The sequence below is a fragment of the Pseudorca crassidens genome, chromosome 7 (genome assembly GCF_039906515.1).
Source record: "Pseudorca crassidens isolate mPseCra1 chromosome 7, mPseCra1.hap1, whole genome shotgun sequence".
In the NCBI taxonomy this organism is placed as follows: domain Eukaryota; kingdom Metazoa; phylum Chordata; class Mammalia; order Artiodactyla; family Delphinidae; genus Pseudorca; species Pseudorca crassidens.
This window is the reverse complement of record NC_090302.1, coordinates 5,068,104-5,089,347: the sequence shown is the minus strand read 5'-3', so window position 1 is coordinate 5,089,347 and position 21,244 is coordinate 5,068,104. Positions and strand designations below refer to the sequence as shown.

The 21,244-nt window shown below is 46.7% G+C and overlaps 1 protein-coding gene across 12 annotated transcripts in view; it reads right to left on the bottom strand.

Moving 5' to 3' along the window:
• The window catches only part of RAPGEF1 (Rap guanine nucleotide exchange factor 1), a 140,981-nt gene that overhangs the window by 46,649 nt on the left and 73,088 nt on the right, over positions 1–21,244 (bottom strand). For all 12 annotated transcript variants that reach the window (XM_067742891.1, XM_067742893.1, XM_067742900.1 and 9 more), the window contains 5 exons: positions 18,241–18,419; positions 13,936–14,092; positions 1,445–1,533; positions 578–730; positions 15–138 (listed from right to left, as the gene is read on the bottom strand). In XM_067742891.1, coding sequence (XP_067598992.1) covers positions 15–138; positions 578–730; positions 1,445–1,533; positions 13,936–14,092; positions 18,241–18,419 — 702 coding nt within the window. The remainder of the gene's footprint in view (positions 1–14; positions 139–577; positions 731–1,444; positions 1,534–13,935; positions 14,093–18,240; positions 18,420–21,244) is intronic.

Genomic DNA, 21,244 nt, shown 5'->3' with positions numbered 1-21,244 from the left:
ATGGAGCTAATTACCTGCCTATTAATTCCAACAGGCAAACTGGAGCCACTGGTGGCTCGACTCATGGGGGCCACGACGGCCACTCGGGTAGGGGATGGAGCCGACTGTCTCTTCTTCGGTGGCAATGCTGGTGGAGGACTGAAACAGAGCAAGGAACCCTATCAAACCAGACACCCCACAAAATGCTTTAAACAGATACTGGGGTATGGGAGGTGGGTTCTTTCATTATCAGACACTTCACACCTACTTTTCACACTTTCAACTCCCATCCCATCAGTGCCAAAAAACTAGTATCCAAAGTTCTTGCTTTTCTTTTCGTAACAAATGGTACCAGTTTTTGCTTGGTTAAGGCTAAAAGGCAAGCGGTTGGGAGTTCTCAGGGTGCGGGGCAAGGGAGGGCGCTGAGCCAGGCTCACGTCCTCTGGAGACGCCCCTCCAGAGGAAGGTCAAACTGCCAAGGTGCCTAAAGAGCAGGTTCTGACCCTAATGGCACCGCCTTCTTTTTGGTTCATCCTACCCATCCATTCATGAAATTATGACATAAATAGAGGAGGGTGCTAGAAAAACAGAAAATTACCTATTATCAACCACACGAATGCCAGGTAAGGGGGGTTTGGGGGGCGCGACCTCTTCATCCGTGGAATCTGGGAGCCCCTCGGACGACTGCGACAGGCCGGTCGTCTTGTTTAGAATCTCCATCTCTCGATCTGTCAAGGGGAGCTCAGACTGGCTGGAGAGTTGAAGAGAACTCGGGGTTACAGAAGGCCACAGAGAAGGTCCTGAGAGCATGAGGATGTGACCAGGGCAGGGAAGTCATGGGGGGACAGGGACGGAGGTGCCCTGGACACAGAGCTGACACTGTGCCCTGGGCTCCAAGGCAGAGATGGGGTTTCAAGTCTGGTTCGATCACCCACAAACAGCAGAAGCTTGGCCAAGTCCCCCTGCCTCTGCACCTCAGTTTCCTCATCTGTAAGAGGAATCTCTGGACTAGATGATGTTCTAAAATGCTCCAAGTGTAGGTTTTATATTTTTACTAGGGGCTTGTAGTAGAAATTATTGCAAGGCCCTGTAACTGTCCACATTACCCTCAGTTTCCTTTCTTGATAAAGTTAAATGCTCTCAAGTCAAACCCCTAAAACCCAACCCTTCAAAGTTCTTTCTAATTATGGGAGGAAGCTGGTCAAGAAAAGTATAGGTGGGTTTTGACATCACACACTATCCTTAGAAAAGGTCACGCTGTTAACCTGGAGACCAGGCAATTCTTCAGAACGGGTGTGAGCTACACACACTTTAAAGTAATGCAGGCTCTTACCCAGAATTCACTGAGAAGGGAATGTGGGCCTCACAGGGCCTGCCTGATGTGGGTTCCGGACCTGGCTCCCCTTCTTTCTCAAGTGTATATCAACCGTGACCCCAGATACTGGAGGGTCTGGTCAGCACTCACCCGTCTGGTTTGCAGGCTGGGGAACTGGGTTTCACTGGGCTTGTTGGAGACGGATGCCCCTGCTTCTCGATGGTAAGTCTGACAAGCTCCTACATCCCACACAAGAGAAAAGCAGTGAGACACGAGGAAGGTTCCTCACCGTGAATGTTCCCAACCAGGTGGGTCAGCTGTCTGTCCTCCACTGCCCACAGATTCCTCACTCACCATAAGTGCGAGTATGATTTGACTTAGGTAATCTGCCTGGCTTCCCAAAACGTCTCCTACCCTCCAAAAATACCTGCACAGCACATCGAAAGCTTCAAGTGCATAAAGGCACTTCCTTTTGGAAGGGGGAAATGACAAGCCCCACTGTCTCAGAATGACTAAGTTCATCACACAGACCAAACTCCTGGCAGAACAACTGCCAGTCGGTTTGTGGAGGAAGAACTACTACCCTTTAGTTCTCTGAAGCCATTATACGATGTGCAGGACGTTGCTTACTAACAATCAAACCTCTGGTCTTGGGGAAGGTGGTTTCCCAGGGTGAGCTGGCCATGGGTGTGGCAGCAGCTGGTATCCTGAAATGACTGGTGGAAATCTTTGTCGATGGACAGAAAGTTTAGGGCATATTACCCAGCAGAGAAATGACTTTAGAAAATATTTTTTTAAATAGGAAAAAAAAAGGTGATTAGGGCCTACTTGGTTTTTTCAACTAGAATGCATCTTCCTCCAATGTGATGAGTTTTGGTGATTGCATACACCATATGAGAATCACTCAAAACTACAGAACGTTCCCACCACCCTCTCCAGTCAACCTGCCCCATCGCAACCACTTTTTCACTTCTGTTTCTTGGATCACTTCTGCCTAGAACTTGAAATAAGTGGAACCATACAGTATGTACTCTTTGGTGTCCATCTTCTTTTTCTGAACAGCTTTAGGCCATAAAATTCAGCCTTTTTTTTTTTTTTTTTTTTTTCCTGTACGCGGGCCTCTCACTGTTGTGGCCTCTCACGCTGTGAAGCACAGGCTCCGGACGCGCAGGCTCAGCGGCCATGGCTCACGGGCCCAGCCGCTCCACGGCATGTGGGATCCTCCCGGACCGAGGCACGAACCCGCGTCCCCTGCATCGGCAGGCGGACTCTCAACCACTGCGCCACCAAGGAAGCCCAAAATTCAGCCATTTAAAGTGTGCAATGCAATGGTTTTTAGTCTGTTCACAGTGTTGTGTAACCATCAACACAATCCATTTTAGGACTCATTATTACTTCCAAAACAAACTCCGGACCTTTCCGTGGTCCCTCCTCATGTCTCCCCAGCCCTCCCGGACCCACAACTACTAATCCACTCTCTATCTCTATTCGTCGATCCTCTTTTGCTCAGTGTAGACACCCACGTCTCTGTGTGCACGAGTAGTGTGTTCCTTGATGTTGCTGAGCTGTATTCCAGTATATGGATAAACCCACAATCTCTTCATTCATTGCCCTGTTGATACACACCTGGGTAGGACCTACCTGTGTCACATGAGAAGTTCAGGCTTTCAGCATGAACATCTATTTCTAAAGTTACAGAGGAGGCAGCAACGGAAGAAGGTGGGTAATACAGCAGTGTGCCCCCAAATCAGACTGCAAAGCCTCTCCCAACTCAAAACACCCCACACAGGAATCCCGACAAGTGTGGTAAGGCAAAGAGTTACTATGATGGATGGAAGTAATGCTTTGGATAGCTTATCTAAAAGATGACTTGTCAGTATACATAAAAAGCTTTAAATATTTGCATACGTTTTATAGTAATTTAGCCCAAGGAAAATGACACGGATGTGTACAAAAATTAAGCCACAAAGAACGTTCACTGCAGCATTCCGTGTAACAGGTAATCAGACGACTCAATATTCCATAATTAAATATTCAATACTAGGTACTGATTACATAAATTAAGATAGACTTAAACAATGGACCATTATATTACCATTAAAAAACTCACAAGAGGGCTTCCCTGGTGGCGCAGTGGTTGAGAGTCCGCCTGCTGATGCAGGGGACACGGGTTCGTGCCCCGGTCCGGGAAGATCCCACATGCCGCGGAGCGGCTGGGCCCGTGAGCCATGGCCGCTGAGCCTGCGCGTCCGGAGCCTGTGCTCCGCCACGGGAGAGGCCACAACAGTGAGAGGCCCACACACGGCAAAAAAACAAAACAAAACAAAACCTCACAAGAATATATGATAGCGTTGAAAGACAATACAATGTTAAGTGGAAAAACAGCCCAGACGGTACACTGGTGTATACACAGTATGTTTTGGAAACAAAACAAAACCAAGAACACACGTATAGGAAAAAATATGGCTATGAAACACCCCTTATTTTCTTGTTTTTGCTTCTCTGCTTTTTCTTACTTTGCTACAATGAACATGTATTACTTCTGAAATACGAATTAAAAGAAAAATAAGGCATACTCCATATAATCAGAATCAGTGTCACCCCACTCTGTAATAGTTTCGATGCCTATTCCTGGAGAAACGTGGAGGGTTGAGATCGCCAAGAATCAAGTACTGGAAGAAGAAAGGAGAAGGTTGGCATTTTCCTGTTATCACCATCTAGGAGTTAAACATAATCTCGCAAATATTTAAGGAACAGCTAACTAGCTGGTGATTACAGACAAGGTGGAGAGACAAGAGATGACGTAATTAGAAGAGAGAGCAAGTGGCGTGGAGGCAGGCCCCCTGCACCCCATCGCCTAGAGGAGGGTGGGGAAGGCCGTTCATCCAAGAAGCCCATCACCAGGCCACACAGAAGAGCATCACAGCATCAGAGGGAGTCAAAGTGCCTTGGAAGTGCCACACTCAAGCTCACTCTCTTTACAAGCAGGGCAAAGGAAAAGGGAGGAGCCTGTACGCTTGCATCTGCTGAGGCAGGACAAAATTCCACTAATTCTTCATTGATTCCTGAGCAATTATAATTAGAATGCCATCTTTCTGGAGAGGCAGCTGTGTGAACTCAACTAAAGAACGATGGCAAAAGAACCGTGCAATGAAAGGCACACATGTGCAAGTGGGCACCCGAATTCCAAGACAAAGTCAGATCCCAGAACTTACCCTCCTTCACCCCAGGCCCAAAAGACCATCACAGGAGGGGGCAGCTTTCCATATTCACCACGACCTTCCAGCCCAAACACAAACACACCGGCCAGAAGGTCTTTCACTCTCAGCCTGGCTTCTCTCTCACAGGCAGAAGGGCACCCTTAGAATGTGCACGTACCCGGCGACCGTGCCAACACCCTCATCTCCTTCAGAGCCGACCGTTTGTAACCTGGCCAGAGCTCAACTCTCCCTACTGAAGCCAGATTTCTGAGAGGATGTCAGACTTTCCAATCCTCCTGAGGCACAGGTTAGGAAAGACTGAGAGAGACGGCACATGAGGCTGTGTCCAGAGCCGGCAGCTGTAAACCAGACAACCGTCAGTTCACCGAAAAGCAGTTTTCAAAGCCCGAAAGGTACCCGGAAGAGCATCTTTCTAAATACACAATACTTTATTTCCATGCTCATTTTACTCATATTGAGAGTGATCACAGAGACACTTCCATCTTAGATGACCTTCATCCAGTCAAAGCACAGCTCGGTGCTCAGGTAAGAAACAGTCCTATCTGTTTTTGTCTCCTCGGCCCCTGCCCGGCAGAGGGGACACGGGCTGCACGAGGAGAGGCCCAAGTCCTCCAGGTTCACGTGGAGAGAACACGCACTTTAACTGGAAAGCGCCCCGCCCGCAGCCTGGGCCCGCTGCCCCTGCTCAGGCCGCATCCCGACCTGTCACTGTCTGTCCTCTATCACCATGGGCTCCTGTGCTTATGGCCATGACATGGCCCCTCTACCGGTGAGTGGTCCTAAGATGAGTTCTTCACCAAAGACACTGGGTACAGGCCAGTGGGGAGTTTCCTGTAACTGAAGTGGCATAATGCAGTCACAGGGCTGTCCAGCCCCAGTATGACCTTTATGGTGACAACAAGGGACCTTCCCTGCCCACATCCTAAGCGGGGCTGAGGCAGCGACAGAGCAGAGGAAGTGCCTTCCTTCTCACATGTGCTCAGGGAGACAGAACACTAAAGCACACGAGGTGCCAGAGTGCACTGGCCTGGCGGCGACTCCTTACATCAGCTTCTGGAGGCTCACAGCAGCCTGAAAACAAGGCAGCCAGAGGAGATCTCAAATTCCACCCTGAAAGATGCTGAAGAGACCAGCCCAGAAGCAGTGCCAGGCCCGGATGGCATGGGGGGAGGGGCATAATTTTAAAACTGGGCACTTGTGTCTTCAAAATAATGAGTTGGGGCCAAACACTACAACTCGAACAATAAAAGTTTTCAGGGTTCACCCCCCAAAAAGGCCCTAAACAAGCTTACAGATTATTGAAAGACCTTCTCTTGACATTTGTAACTAAGTAGAACACGTGTGGGCCCAGAAAGGAGATGCTGCTGCCACAACTCCTAGCTGGATAGGATGTCCTTCTACTCCCAACACACTTGAGAATGAAAAAGCAGTAAATGTTTGGTGCAGTTCTTCAGGTTAGCAGATTTACTAGAAAAAATACTTAGTGAACTGCTCAGAAAGTAGGCTGGGGAAGGCTTATCTTACTCTAAGCCACCCTATTATTTTGAAAAAACAACAACAAAAGTACCCGTAAACCCTGAGCGTATGAAGCTGAAATTGGAGCGTGATGATTTCTCTGACGTATGAAAGTATATCCACAACATTCCTACATGGCAATTTCCTACTACACATAACCCGCTGTCTCTTCCCCCTTTCTTCTTCTTCTTTTTTTTTTTTTTTTTTGCAGTGCGTGGGCCTCTCACTGTTGTGGCCTCTCCCGTTGCGGAGCATAGGCTCCAGACGCGCAAGCTCAGCGGCCATGGCTCGCGGGCCCAGCCGCTCCGCGGCATGTGGGATCTTCCCGGACCGGGGCACGAACCTGTGTCCCCTGCATCGGCAGGTGGACTCTCAACCACTGCGCCACCAGGGAAGCCCCCCCCTTTCTTCTTCCCTCTCCTTCTCCTCCTTTGTAAAGCAGTGGAATACTCAGACCACTGCACACAGGAAATACTCAAATACATGTCACATAAGAGGGACCATGTAGACACACCAAGAAGAACTATTTCAAATGACTGCAAAATGATGGATAACCTGAAGGTCAAAAATAACTTTGAAACATCTTTAATACTTTCTAATGATCATACTGATGGAGGTGGTTAGTGTTATTCTGAGACTGTTGTGTTTGTATTGTGAAAAAACGAGTCAAAAACAAATGTTGATATTTTTTAAAACAGGGATTTTCAGTGTGGGAGGAAGAAAATTAAGATATAAGCTTGATGAGGTTAAGTAAAAACCAGTATAAACTCAAGATGTATTTTCTCTTAAAGAAACTAAACATGTGATCAATGAGTAGCAATGAGGAACCCTGGAGTGAGGTCTCTAAACATCATTCCCCAATAAAGGGAACCAGAGCTCCTTAAAGGAATGGCTGATTCCAGGTCGGTGGTAAGAAATGTACAAGGTAATTATAACTCAATAATTAAAAAAAGATAAATAACACAATTTAAAAATAAGCAAAAGACTTGAATAAATATTTCTCTAAATAAGATATACAAATGGCCAATAAGCACATGAAAAGATGCTCAGCATCATTAGCCATCAGGGAAACGAAAATCAAAAACCACAGTGAGATACTACTTCACACCCACTAGGACGGCTACATCAGAAAAAGCCAGTGATAACAAGTGCTGGTGAGGATGTAGAGAAATTGGAACCCTCATGTACTGCTGGTAGGGATGTAAAATGGTGCAGCTGCTTTAGAAAGTAGTCTGGTAGCTTGTTACGAGATCAAACACAGAGATGTTATATGACCCAGCAATTGCAGTCCTAGGCGTATAACCAAGAGAAATGAAAACATACACCCACACAAAAACTTGTACCCGAGTGTTTGCAGCAGCATTACTCAAAATTTGGAAACAACTGAGATGTCCAAATGTCCATGAATAAATAACATGTGGTATATCCATGTAATGGAATATTATTTGGCAATAAAAAGAAATGAAGTACTGATACATGCTAAAACACGGATGAACTTCGAACACATTATGCTAAGTGACAGGAGCCAGTCACAAAAGGACCCACAGTATATGATTCCATTTATATGAAGTATCTAGAAGAGGCAAGTTTAGGGACTTCCCTGGTGGTCCAGTGGTTAAGACTCTGCGCTTCTACAGGGGACGCGGGTTTGATCCCTGGTCAGGGAACTAAGATCCCGCATGTTGTGTGACATGGTCAAAAAAAAAGAAAGGGGCAAAGTTATAGAGCCAGAAAGTTCGATTAGTGGCTGCCTAAGGCTGGGGGAATGGAGAGAAATGGGGGCAGGGTATGGGGAGAGTACAAAGGGTATGGGGTTACTTTCTGAGGCAATGAAAATGTTCTGAAGTTGACTGTGGTGAGGGCTGCACAGCTCTGTGAATATACTAAAAATCACTAAATCGTTTTAAACTGGGTGAACTGTACGGTATGGGCTTTATATCTCAATAAAGCTATTACCACATACACACACAAGTAAGTAAGATGAACCTGGAACACCTTTTCATATCCCAAAGTGAGAAAACGATCAAAGACTTCTGGGGTCACGTCAAAATGAACTCAGGAAACAATGTGAAGAAGCTGTCACTGTTCAAAGATGGGACTTGAGCATCACTAAGGATAATAACTGCAATGGACGGGACATATAAACTATGTTTATTTACATCCCTGAGTTCAGAATGCTATATTAAAAAACTCAATCCAGGGCTTCCCCGGTGGTTCAGTGGTTAAGAATCTGCCTGCCAATGCAGGGGACACGGGTTCGAGCTCTGGTCCGGGAAGATCCCACACGCCGCAGAGCAGCTAAGCCCGTGCGCCACAACTACTGAGCCTGCGCTCTAGAGCCCACGAGCCACAACTACTGAAGCCTGCGTGCCACAACTACTGAAGCCTGCGTGCCTAGAGCCCGTGCTCCGCAACAAGAGAAGCCACCGCAATGAGAAGCCCGCGCACCCCAATGAAGAGTAGCCCCCGCTCGACGCAACTAGAGAAAGACTGTGCGCAGCAACGAAGACCCAACACGGCCAAAAATAAATAAATACAAATAAATAAATTAAAAAAAAACCCAAAACCTCGATCCAATGGTCATGTTAGATGATACTAAGAAACACTCATTTTGATAACTGGTAAATGAAGGAAGGAATTAAGCACTGATCCTGCCTTTCCCCCTGAGAATTATAACACAGGATAACCCTGACTGACAAGGGGAGGTCTCTTTTAGTGTATTCCAGCTAAGGAATGAGGAAGGGATGGCAGAAAGAAGTATAATGTCATCATTTTGCAACTCCCAAGGAATTAACCCATCTAGGCAATAACCATCAACGGCTATTAACATCAAAAAAGGAAAGATGCCTCTAGAAGGAAGTGCACGGCAGCACCTAGGAAACATTCTTCTAGATACAAAAACATGAACCTGATTCAGCCTAGTTTTGCAGGAAATTCAAGGGACAGAGGAACATGTTAAATAACACTGCATAGATGTAATCAGCAAAACCAGAGTGTGGGAGACTTCTCAGAGAAAGAATCCTTCCCTAAAAAAAAAACAAACAAGTTGCAAGGAGAAAAATACAGAGAAGGGAGAACTTTAGACAAATATTAATGAGTTATAGTGTTTGGAGTTTATCTGGATCTGAAATTGAAAACCAAACTGTTTGAAATCAGCAAACTATACCCTGAAGGCCAAATCCAGCCCAGGGCTTGCTTCTGTAAGGCCCTCAAGGTAAGAATGCTTTGCTTAAAAAAACTAAATTAAAACAAACAAAGAATATGCAACAGACCAATATGCAGTAGAGACTATGTGTAGCCCCAGAAGCCTAAAATATTTACTACCTGGCCCTTTACAGAAAAAGTTTGCCTTATTCTAGAGATATGCGCTAAGGTATTTACAGGTGAATGGGCATGATGCCTGGAATTCGCTTCCAAATAATCCAGGGGAGTAGGAAGAGGTCTGGAAGAAACAAGACTGGCCAACTGTGGAAGTTCTGTGATGGGGCTACGTTATACTGTTCTCTTTTTTGCAAATGTCTGAAATTCATCATAAATAAGATTTTTTTTTTTTTTTTTTGGCGGTACGTGGGCCTCTCACTGTTGTGGCCTCTCCTGCTGCGGAGCACAGGCTCCAGACACGCAGGCCCAGCTGCCATGGCTCACAGGCCCAGCCGCTCCGCGGCATGTGGGATCCCCCCGGACCGGGGCACGAACCCGTGTCCCCTGCATCAGCAGGCGGACTCTCAACCACTGCGCCACCAGGGAAGCCCATAAATAAGAATTTTAAAATAGGCTGATCAAGGAATAAAAGAGGTGGCTCATCTGAAATGTCAGTGTGGTAGAGATAGCTAGTTGCCCCACAGTATCTGCTCTTCCTTATTAACAGAATTTTACTTGGGCATATGACCAAGTTCTGGCCAATAAAATGTTAAGTGAAAGTTCTGTGAGGCCTTTGAGGAAGCACCCCTAAATGGAGAAGCCACAACTTCCTACTCTCTTTTCTTCCTGGCTAGGTGGAATGGAGTCATAATTCATGGAGACTGTAACAGCCATTTTGGACCATGAGGTGGAATCCATGTGTGAAGATGGTGGGAAAGCAGGATAGGAGACCACATCCCTGGCCATTTTGTGAAAATGCCACGCTAGCCTTGGACTGTCTGCCTATCTGTAGGCTTCTTATACGTGAAGGAGAAATAAAGTTCTATCTTTTGAAGCCAGTATTATTCTGGATTTTCTTGCAGTCAAGTCTAACCCTAACTGATACAGTCAGGAAAATATTTCTTTCAAAATATTCCTGCTATTCAAGGTGAATCTGGTATACAAGCCTAATTTTTTGGGTGGTGATGGTTAAATGACAGAACTGCAAGTATTCCAAAGTTTCCCCCCAGGTCAGTGTTTTTTTTTCTTCCAATTGAAAAAACGTGTGTGTGTGTGTGTGTGTGTGTGTCTCTGTCTCTGTCTGTCTGTCTCTCTCTCTCTCTCTCTCTCTCGTGGGGGAAGAGGCTGGAGGTCTTAGAAGGGAGATCCAAGAAGGTCTGCAGAGATGGTAAAGCAGAGTCCAGAGAGATGGGTTAAGAAGCTGTACATCTGAGATAAGAAGAAAAGGTGAAATTAGGAAGAGTTGGGGTCTTGGTTTTGAAAGGACAAACTCGTGTATCTGTTTGACCTTGAGAAGCTCAATCCTCCAACAGCCAAGACCTAGGCTGGAGGTGGTTCCTACAGCAAAGGGAAAGTGAGGGCCTTTGAATTCCTACCAGACGGTCATGACCATCTGAGTCTCAGGCTCCCATTGGTAAAGCACCTGCCTGGGTCAGATTAGATAATAAGAGAGGTCCATCCTTCGACCTGAGTTAAGTTGCCCAAGGTTACAGAGCTAACAAGTGGCATTTACATGGGGGTTTAAATGATAGATGGTACTGCACATTCAGGGACAAAAACAAAGTAATCCTGCTTTACAACACTTTTACAACCCTCAAAAGCAAAATTCCATTTAACGAGTGAATGAGTAACTTGGAAGATGGTGAGTCAGTTTACAGGAACATGCCAACACTTTCCCTCCAAGTGGGATGATGACACCCTCATGGATGTAGCTCACCTCTGCACAGTCCTGTCCCTCCCAGCCCACTGAAGCTCCCTCACACCATGAGGACAGGAGCTTATAAGGTGTCCTAAGCCTGACGGGGACAGCGAGAGCGGCTGGAGGCCAGCTGGCCTGGAGGGGAGACACACTGAATCCCTTGGGCCGAACCATGAATCTTCCTCCTTGTGGGTGGCAGCTGAGGGTGATGGTGAGAACACAGGGTCTGGGGTCCAGCAGGCCTGGGTGTGAATCATGCCCTTGCCACTGACTACTGGTCTGCCTGAGACTGTTTCCACATCTGTGAAGGAGGGGATCACACCCACCTTGGAGGTCGTTATAAGCATTAAGTGGGTAATACACGTTAGCTATGATTACAGTTGAGACCTTAACAGCAAACGCCAACATTACAGTGTCTAAATCGTCCCTGTGGCCTTGACTGACTCCAACTATGAAAAACTCCTAGCGACACAGGCCAGCTCCTGCTCATCCTTTAGGCTTTAGCCTGCCTGTCTCTCCCTGGGGAAGTGTCTCTGATCACCCTGAAATTGAAGGTCCCCCCTACACCCAAGTAAGACCACACGCCATTCTTCCTTTATAGCACCAGTCCTGGTTATAATTATACAATTACAAGTTTTTGATTGCTGTCCTTTTCCGCCTTTAGATTCTAAGCTCCATCAGGTCAGGGACGGTGCCAGTTTTGTTTATCACTATATTCCCAATTCTATCACGCTGCCCCGCACACAGGAGTTTCTCAATAAACGCTTCTTGAATAAATGAAACAAAATTTAACGTACAGAGCTCCTCACCTAGAGAATCTTTGTTCTGGTTACAATATTTTAAAAACAATTATGGAAAAGTTCAGACGCTGACAGGTTCATAATCAATAGGTGTCTCTCGCTTTCTCTCTCCCTCCCCCTCTCTTATCCTGGTCAATTTGAAAACTCTGAGAAACTTTTCTTTTAGACAATTTTTCAGCTGATACAGTGGCACGTTAATGATTCCATAAAGGAAATGCACTTGGGAATGTCACAAAGCTTCACGCTTAACTCTCTCTCTTCTATTTTGGATGTTCTGACTTGTTTCGAAACATCTAATTATAATCAATTTGGTAGAAGGAAGCCTTAACAATGTCACCTGAAAAATAACACTTGCCAATAACAGCATTTCCAGAAGCCTGGACAGGAAGAGCCAGGTGAGGCGAGCCCGAAGCGCACACCCCCCCATGGTGAAGTGGGACCCAGGTCACGTCTCACTTGCCCTGCTGACCTCAGAGAGCCGCCGGGAGGCTGGAATGGGAGAATGTGTGACTGGGCGCCAGGTCTGGAAAGCAACGTCAGGTCCCACACAGCAGCCACCCTGGGCTACATCCTTAAGTCTCACCAGCCAAAACCGATCGTGCAGGACCTAGTGACCTAGTAACCTAGTAACCGTGGGGAGTGAAGAGAACGGGGAACTGTCGGAGGACACGCTATGATGCCGCCCGGTCAAGCCTCCCTCTACGTGAGCTCCATAAAGCCCCAGCAGACACAGCAGCCCTGTTCACACAGTATTGGAGGTGGGGAGCCGCCCAGACCGCACCAGCCAACGCGGTTCATTCCGGAGCAGTGTGTAATGTCCAGCAATGCTTTCTTAGCCTCCCATCTGTAATTTTTACCCGTTGGGGGTCCTTATTCTACTCTCCAGAGCTTCTGGGGAATGTCAATCCAAGGAGGCAGCATTCAGGAGTCTAATGGCATGGTTGAGTGGGGAAGGAATTGTTTGGACCTAGGGTAAGTACCTTGGCCACAGTTTTGTACTGGAGGGTCTAGAAAGGAAGAGAACACAGTTTTTCAAGCCAAGAGACCTGTTTGCAAAGCATACATCTAGCACCACATAATTAATAATAAACAGCAGCTAAGATCTGAGTGTTTAGTATGCCCAGCATAGTTCTAAAAGCTTTATATGTATTAACTAATTTAATCCTTCCTACAACCCCATGACACAGGGTACCACAACTGCATGTATTTTGTAGATGAGTTAACTAAGGTACGGAGCACTTGAGTAAATTGCTCAAGTTCACAGACTAGTAAGTGGTGAACCTGGGATTCCAATCTAGCTGGGCTCTACTCTAGTCTAGCCCGCTTTCCACTACATTATCCGGCCTCCCATTCCCACCGCTCACAGCCCCGTCCCAACCCACAGGATCTCACTGTTTCACGCCCTACATCATCCCCTGCTCCTCATCCACTGGGACTTATTTTCTCAATTAAGGTTTGTCCCTTGGACCTCAATTCCAGAACCTCCAAGGACTTCACTTCCCGCCGTAGCGATGATTCATAATTTCCTATTCCGCCATTTCTGACTTCCCTGGGTAGTAAATACACAGACCACATCATGGATTCCAAGTACAGTTGGTTTCATTTCTTACTCACGTCAATCCTGCTTTTCTACTAAGAATCCCAGAAGTTCTTAGAACCTGAAAAGGTAGCAGTTGACATGCTGGGAGTTTTGCTAAAAGTCAGTGCAAAAGCAATTTCCACTGGACTTCATCTAGCCGGCAAGCGTGCACAGCCAGAGCTGTAGTATAAAGACTACCTGTAGATTTAACACAAGGCCCAGTAAAGGCTGACTGCTTCTGGAAGCTCTTCTAACTATCAGGACGAGTACTCCAAAGGTTATATTCCTGTAAGAGTCACCTGTACCACGGAGAAACAGCTGTGGGACAGAGCAGCACCCAACAGCAGAAACACTGGAAGACGTGCACTCTAATGTACAAAGTTCAGGAACAAGTTCTCATGTGACAAACACCCAGCAGGGAGGGTGCTCCCAGCCCCTGATGAGGACCGTCTGGAACCTGCACGTACCTTCACTCCGTCCAGCACGGCTTTGATGACCCCCTTCACGGTTGTCACCATCTCTTTATCTTCTGAGTTCACACCTTCTAGCATCACTTGGTCAGACCAACGAATGAGGTTGGCGAGACTTTGGTACACTCGGCTATAGCAGGAGGAGAGGGCTGAGCTAGAGGTAGAAGAAGATTTTTAAAAGAATATTAAAAATCTAAAGCGTGACCATCACTTTACGTCATCTGTTTAGCAGAGAACTAGCTTCTCAGTGACTAGGGTTTCTCAACCCTTCTTCCTATAAGATCTGCACCTCCTTTTAATAAACTTTTCCTCCCTGAATCTATTTCCTTACATCCCATGAAGATTTTGTGGAGCTTTATCTTCCAGTCTGTTATAAAGTTTTTTTCATTTCTCATATATAATGTATAAAAATTCCACCATGATAGTTAATATGCTTTTTCAAACTTCACATCCTCCACGAGATTCTGATAACATCTCTCAAGGAGTGCCTCATCTTCCTCTCCTTCTAGTAGGTCAGACTGTTGTACACTTCTTGTTCTGAATTAGATAAAAATTCATGTTATATTGTGTCACAAGGAGTCAACAGGTTTGTGGAACTTTAGCAGGCAGGATCCTTTAAAGGAACAGCCTTTATTTCTATTAAAAAATTTTTTTTGGATCTTAGTTCCCTGACCAGGGGTCGAATCTGCACCCCCTGCCGTGGAAGCACAGAGCCTTAACCACTGGACTGCCAGGGAAGTCCCAAGGAACAGTCTTTAAACATGAGCTCAAAGAGATCTGAAATTTACTAGAATTCCTTCTAACATGGGCTCAGCTTCACCATCCCCTGCAATAAACCATGGCTGAGATGTCAGAGGAATGCACTAATGAGGAGTATTTTAAGGAGGACAAGTCAGAGGTGAGGTGACCTGTGGTGACGGTAGGTGGGGGGAGGAGGTACCAACTTCACTATGACGCCAACAACTCAAAACAGAAGCCCTGAGCACATCTGGAGGCCCCAACGACTGTAGAGTGGAGGCCAAAATGAAGAAGTTTTATATCTTCCACGTATTTTTAAACAACTAAAGATACTTTTCCCTAGGATTTATGGAAAGGATTATTTTGCCATTTTAAATATTATGTATTACAACAGAGGTAGAGCAAAAATGTAGAAAATATGTGGGATGCTACCTCCTCCACTTAAAAAAAAAAAAGAATGAGGCAGACATTTAGGAGCCAAAGATATACTTTTTCCCCAAAGATATAATTTTGAGAAAAATATATAATACTGTAAGATATGATTAAAACAGGTTCTAAAAACAAAGACATTAAAAAAAAAAAAAGCCTGAACCAAACAATGCTCTAATGGGAAGCTCTTCAGAATCAGGTAAGGAGGAAGAGAATTTCCAGGAGGTCTGAAGTCTCCACTTAGCCATTCACTCGGCTCCGTGCATGTTCCGGCGGGAGGAAAGAAGAGTCAGAAAGAATGAAAGCAGCTCCTCAAGCCCCATTAAAAACAAGAAAACTTTACAAAAGGAACCCCAAGAAAGCCAGGGTCTGGCTGCTTTAGAGGACGACACAAACGAAAAGTGTTTGGTGTCAGACCTATTCTCTTCCGAAGGAGGACTGAGAGAATAAAACACAACTTGCAGACCTGCCGGGGGGCCGGACCATAGATGGCGTCGTCCTGAAGGGGGGTGTGCTTCTAGCAGCTCTGTTCCTCCTCCCTGGCAAGGCCAGGCTAGGCCTCTTGAAACAAAGACTGTGGCCTCCCACCCGCAATTATTAAATGAAAGAGGTGGGAGGGGTCACTTTTACGTGATACTTAATTCCTACCTGCACTGGATGTTAACATTTCCCTGAAAGCACCTAAAAATGTTGGTAATTGTGTCCACCCTTCACATTGTGAGCTTGCAAGAAGAATATTCCTGTGTCTTAATGTCACGGGAAGGACATTAAAAAAGGAAGGAGGGTCTTGTACCATCAAAATGTCCAGTGGACCAGTCGTTGGTCTGTTTCTGAAATGGAGCAAAGCTGTCTGCACTGAGGGCAAGCAGGGATCCTGCTCTCAAACATCTCTGAATGTTCCACCGTTAGGAAAAGCCTCCATTCATTGCCCACACTGAACAGCCAGCCGCTTGTTCACAGGTCCGTCACCACTGCCCTCGGAACCTAGGGGAGCGTGGCGAAGAGCCTACCTGCTAGGGCCCAACCCACAGAGAAGAGGCAAGAAAACACCCTCCCAGCTAACAAATGCACAGGAGGATGAGATGATGGAAGGAAGCTAAAAGAAACATTTGAGGAGCATTTTAGATCATCTCAGGGAGATCAATAAAAGTATCATCAACGGGCTTTGGAAGAATTTCAGGAGGAACAAATCCAATGGTATTAGCCAAAGGACTACAAAGAAAAAAAAAGAAAACATTATTCCTTATGGCCACACCCAGGCATTTCTCCTTTCCCCTCTAGAAAACTGTTATAGACAGCAAGTAATTTTTGTCAACTATAAAGTAATTACAAAACCTCCCCATGGACAAAAAATGCCCCAGACCATTGTCCTATTACGTGGTCAATTCTTCCAGGGCCTGCATGTCTAGAAAGTAACTTCCCAAGCAGAGTTGCTGGCTGACACTGCAGGAAGCGACAGTCCTAGCAGCAGTGCCCTGTCAACGCTGTTACAGGGCTCAGTGAAGGTGACTGTCCTGGACGCTCCCAAAGAGGCCTGGCACGTGAGGGGATCCGCCCTCATTTCCCACAGCGCCGCCCGTCGGCGCCCTGGTGTGATCACACTCTGCTCACAGGACGGCTGGTCTCGTCCCTGCCGGGCACACTGTGCCCGCTGGCCTCAGTTCCTTTGCTCTTCTCCTTCTCCTGCCCCCACTGCCAATTCAAATCCTGCCCTTCCTTCAGGTCCAGCTGCAGCATATCCTCCCCCAGGAAGTGCAACTCTTGTAAGTCTCCCTCCTTCAAAGTCAAACAGAGCTTCCACTCGGTACCATCAAATCAGCACTGTCATACAGTAGGGGAGTTGATTTTTTCAGATCTGAACTCTCCCACGGTAGGTCCATCCCATGAGAAGTGTATGAGAGCATTTCATGAAAGCTACCTGTGCGTCTGAAACCCAGCATACTGTTAAGCACGTTTCCTCAAAGGAGAACAGCCCCGGGCCTGTCTACAAGCTGGGCACTGGGCTACCTATTGGAAAAGCATGGTGCTGGTCTCACAGAGTCCTCCATATGGAGCAACTGAACAAGGCACCAAAGGGACTCGCTTCCTCAGAGGCTTCTTGTACATGACAGCAGCCTGGCCTGGAAAGTGAAGACAGGGCAGAGCAAAGCCCTACCAACGCCTTATCCTTCCCTGCCAAGTGGCTTCAGTGAGCTTCCAGCCAAAAGACCACCATCTACAGGGGTCAGCAGAAGCTCCAGGGCAGAGAGCTTCTTGGAAATAAAGATACTGTTTTATCTCCCAGAAGAAGAAAACTATGTACTTCACTGTCAAGTTCTGAAAGCAGTTTACAAAAGCTTAGCCTCATGGGGCTACAAGGACACTAAACCATCTTGAGGAACTGAAACAGAGAGATGTTTATCCTGAACAGGTACCAGGGAAGAAAAACAACGCCAGCAGGCATCTGACAGCCTCTCAGGAAGAAGCTCCTGATAGGCTCTCGCTGAAGATTACATTTAATACTGCTTTCCTTTCTGTATTTAACAACAAACACAGGGGCAAGCCGCTCACTAACCTTTCAGAGGAAAACGAACTCTAGCAATAAAAGCATTACCCCACAAAAGCTGACTACACTTCCATACCTGGCTTCCAATGAATCCAGGTGCTGTTTGGGAGGACCTGGCTTGATACAATTAAATGTTTCACTAATCCATGCTCTAATGGGATTCTTCTCTACCTCTTTTGGCCTAATAATCTAAGCAGCCAAGGTCTCCAATAGGTTAGATATTGGCAGGATTTAATGTCATAATAAACTATGGTTAACATAGGGTACTGGGAAAAATGGGTCCAAATCAATGTGATTATTGCCAATGAGCTGGCTAGTACGAAAAAATAACCACAGACTTACAGCGTGGCTACATCCCTAGCAATGGTGGCGATCTTCCTCAGTGTTGAGGCCTCATGAGTAACAATGATGACCTCAACCTTGGAAGAATACCAAGCGATAGCCATGGGGTAGGGGTGGGGGCAGGGCGTGGGAGGGCTCCTTCTCCTCCTGGCACTCCTCACTGGTCCTAGAAACACTGAGTGTGAAACGCCCCTGAACCAAGGTGCCACTAGGCCTCCACTGCTCTGACACAGCCCAGAGCAACTCACCTGTGCTGAATTCGAGGGTCGCTCTGCACCAGGGGTAAGATGGCCTCCAGCACCTTGCTGGCAGACCCTGGAAGCATCTCCAGTACCTTCTTATCAATAGCCATTTTGTCCACAATGGTCTTAAAGTAGCGCAAGGCACTGACAACCTCCTTCTCTTTCTCTTCCAGCCAGCTCAGGTTCTGAAAGGAAACGTTAAGAGTAAGGAGGGAGGAGAGAGATTAAAGGGAGCAATTTTAAAATAAATAAATAAAATAAAATTTCCTGCAAACTAGTTTGAGATTGACACCAATGGAAAAGGCTTCTTGCTGCAGAAAGCAAGCCAAATTGTTTTTCTAAGGATTGCAATCAGGATACAGAGGCTAGACTTGAAGGAAGAAGAAGGGGCTGACTGAGAAAGGTTGTTTAGATATTCCTAATTCCCTTCCCGGACAGAGACTGATTTGCCCTGGGGTCTCCGCCTCAACCACACTGAGAAGTCACCACTAAACTCAGTAAGTGTAGTGAGGACTAATTTGCTGATGGCTGCAGGATGCTTACAGAACCAACAGTTAAGTCCCAACGTGTGTATCTATCCAGTAAGTCAAATCAAGGCCTTTCAAGGTCCTAGGGGCTGTGTAAGACTGGTCAGAGGCATTAGTGCTCAGAATCCACTCTCCCAGGACTCCTCACTAGATTCCCACATTTGACCAGAGATGCAGCCCCTCTCAATGAAATGATATGGCTCTCCCAAAGGACCTGGAAACCCTGGGGTTAGAAGGGGCAGGACGTGCTGGGGTGAAAAGGTGAAGAAGCTGGACAGATGGCAACAATTCAATCACTACTCCTGCAGCATATGTGCTAACAGCACACAGGGTCCCTCTGCCCCTGAGGAAAGCCCGCCTAGGAGGAAAATAAAACACAGAGTCCTGTACTTCCCAGCACTCACATTCCCACACCCAAACCTTTTCTCCTTGACTGTGGGATACCTTGAATGCACAGACAGTGGGTAAACGCACCCCTTTGGTTTCTTTCTCCAACCTCTCCTTATACTGACCCTAATGTCAACAACCCAGGTCCCAGCTGGCTGGCAGGGAAAGGGAGATCAAGAATAATCTATAAAATGGATAAATCCAAAAATGGATAATCTACTCAAGTAGAATTGATTACACGTCCAGGGCAAATTACGAGTGGTACGTATGAGGAAAACTGCCACCTGTGGGCTCTTTGAGCTCCAGAGAATATTCAAATAAAAACTACCGAGAACAAGAAGATAATTTCTAGAAAAAGTAGATTTAAAACTATATAAGGGCTTCCCTGGTGGCGCAGTGGTTGAGAGTCCGCCTGCCGATGCAGGGGACATGGGTTCATGCCCCGGTCTGGGAAGATCCCACATGCCACGGAGCGGCTGGGCCCGTGAGCCGTGGCCGCTGAGCCTGCGCGTCCGGAGTCTGTGCTCCGCAATGGGAGAGGCCACAACAGTGAGAGGCCTGCGTACCGCAAAAAAAACCCCAAAAAACAAAAAACAAACACAACTATATAAATATATAAAAAAGTGATACACAATGAAAAGTGATTATGATTCTGAACACCAGCTCTTTTAAAATAATGAGGAATGTCATTTTAAATAAAAAATTTCAATAGTGGATTTTATGGGAATATCAAAGGAAAAATATATAAATGGAATCAGGAAATAATTAGCTCCTTTCGTCAGACAACTTTCAAAAACCCGATCTGATCTGTCTCAGTGGGGGCACTTCCCAAGAGGTACCCTGCAGGCCACCATGATACATTTCTCCAAGGGAGGAAAGAGACACCCCTTCCCCATCTCCATCACTGTGGCCTCTTTGCTGTCACTTAGTTTTCTCTTCTCACTACCTGACACGTTTGTTTATTTACTGTGTGTTTCCAAGAGCCAGGCACTTGCTTCTCCACCTCGTGGCCCAGAGCGCTCTGCTTCGCCATGGCCTACACGGGGCTGAGAGGAACCTCAGTATGAAGGAACTCATGGTGCCTTGCAGACATCAAATGTGACTAAAACCACTCTGGCCAGTTGAGCAAGAGGACTCTGGCTACGACACTGCCATCTCAGCACATCAGGACGCGCAAGGAGCCAGCAGTGACAAAACGTTGGGGGGGAAGCAGGAAACATTTTAAGAAAATGTGTCACGAGGCTTGCTAGGGAGAAAGGGGCTAATCTGGAGATGGGAGCCGTCCAAAAGCGGCAAGGCACTTCACAGAAAAAAAGAGAACTCTCCTGTCATTTGCAGAGAGATCAAATGAGGCACTGAAGAGCCGGGCTGCCCTGGGCTCCTAATAAAGGAGCCGACAACCTGGCAGAGTCAGGTTTCATCCATTAACTCTCCAGCAAATTCCACTCCCAGAATTAATGGCCTCTGAACGCTGTGCATTCCCCTAGCCCATCAGCTGTTAAACTATGGCTTCTCGCAAAACACAGCCAGCAGTCGGAAGAGTTTACAATGAGACACCCAGACCGAACACCCCCAGGAACAGGGAACCTGAGGCCGAGGCCTCAGAGAGGCAGCTGCATCCACCTGCACACCGGCTCCTGCATCAGGGGTTAGATGCCACCACTGGTGCAAACAAACCTGGAAACTACATGAGGCCAGCGGTGCTGGGGAAGGGCCTCGACCCAAAGGCACTGCTGGGCTTCAGGCTCCTCATCTGCAAAATGGGGAGAATAACGCCTGCCCTGGGTGATCTAAAGAGGTTCGTGTGGGGGGCTGGGTGAGAATGCATATGGAAGCACTTCATAAAATTAAGGAAGGAAGAGATTTTGATTAAGAAAACTTGGGCCAGAGCCCACACTCTCTGTATACTGGGAAGAGTGAAAGCTTGTGCACATGGTCAAGGTGAGGAGTAAGTAAGACGGCGCGTGAAATCACCCAGGATAGGGCCCGGGCAAAGAGAGACCTGTAGTAAGTTGTAGATGGATCCAAATCTATTTCTGTCTACCTGAGTTGCAATTTCCCATGTAATAACCTGGGGAAAATGAGAATATATATGG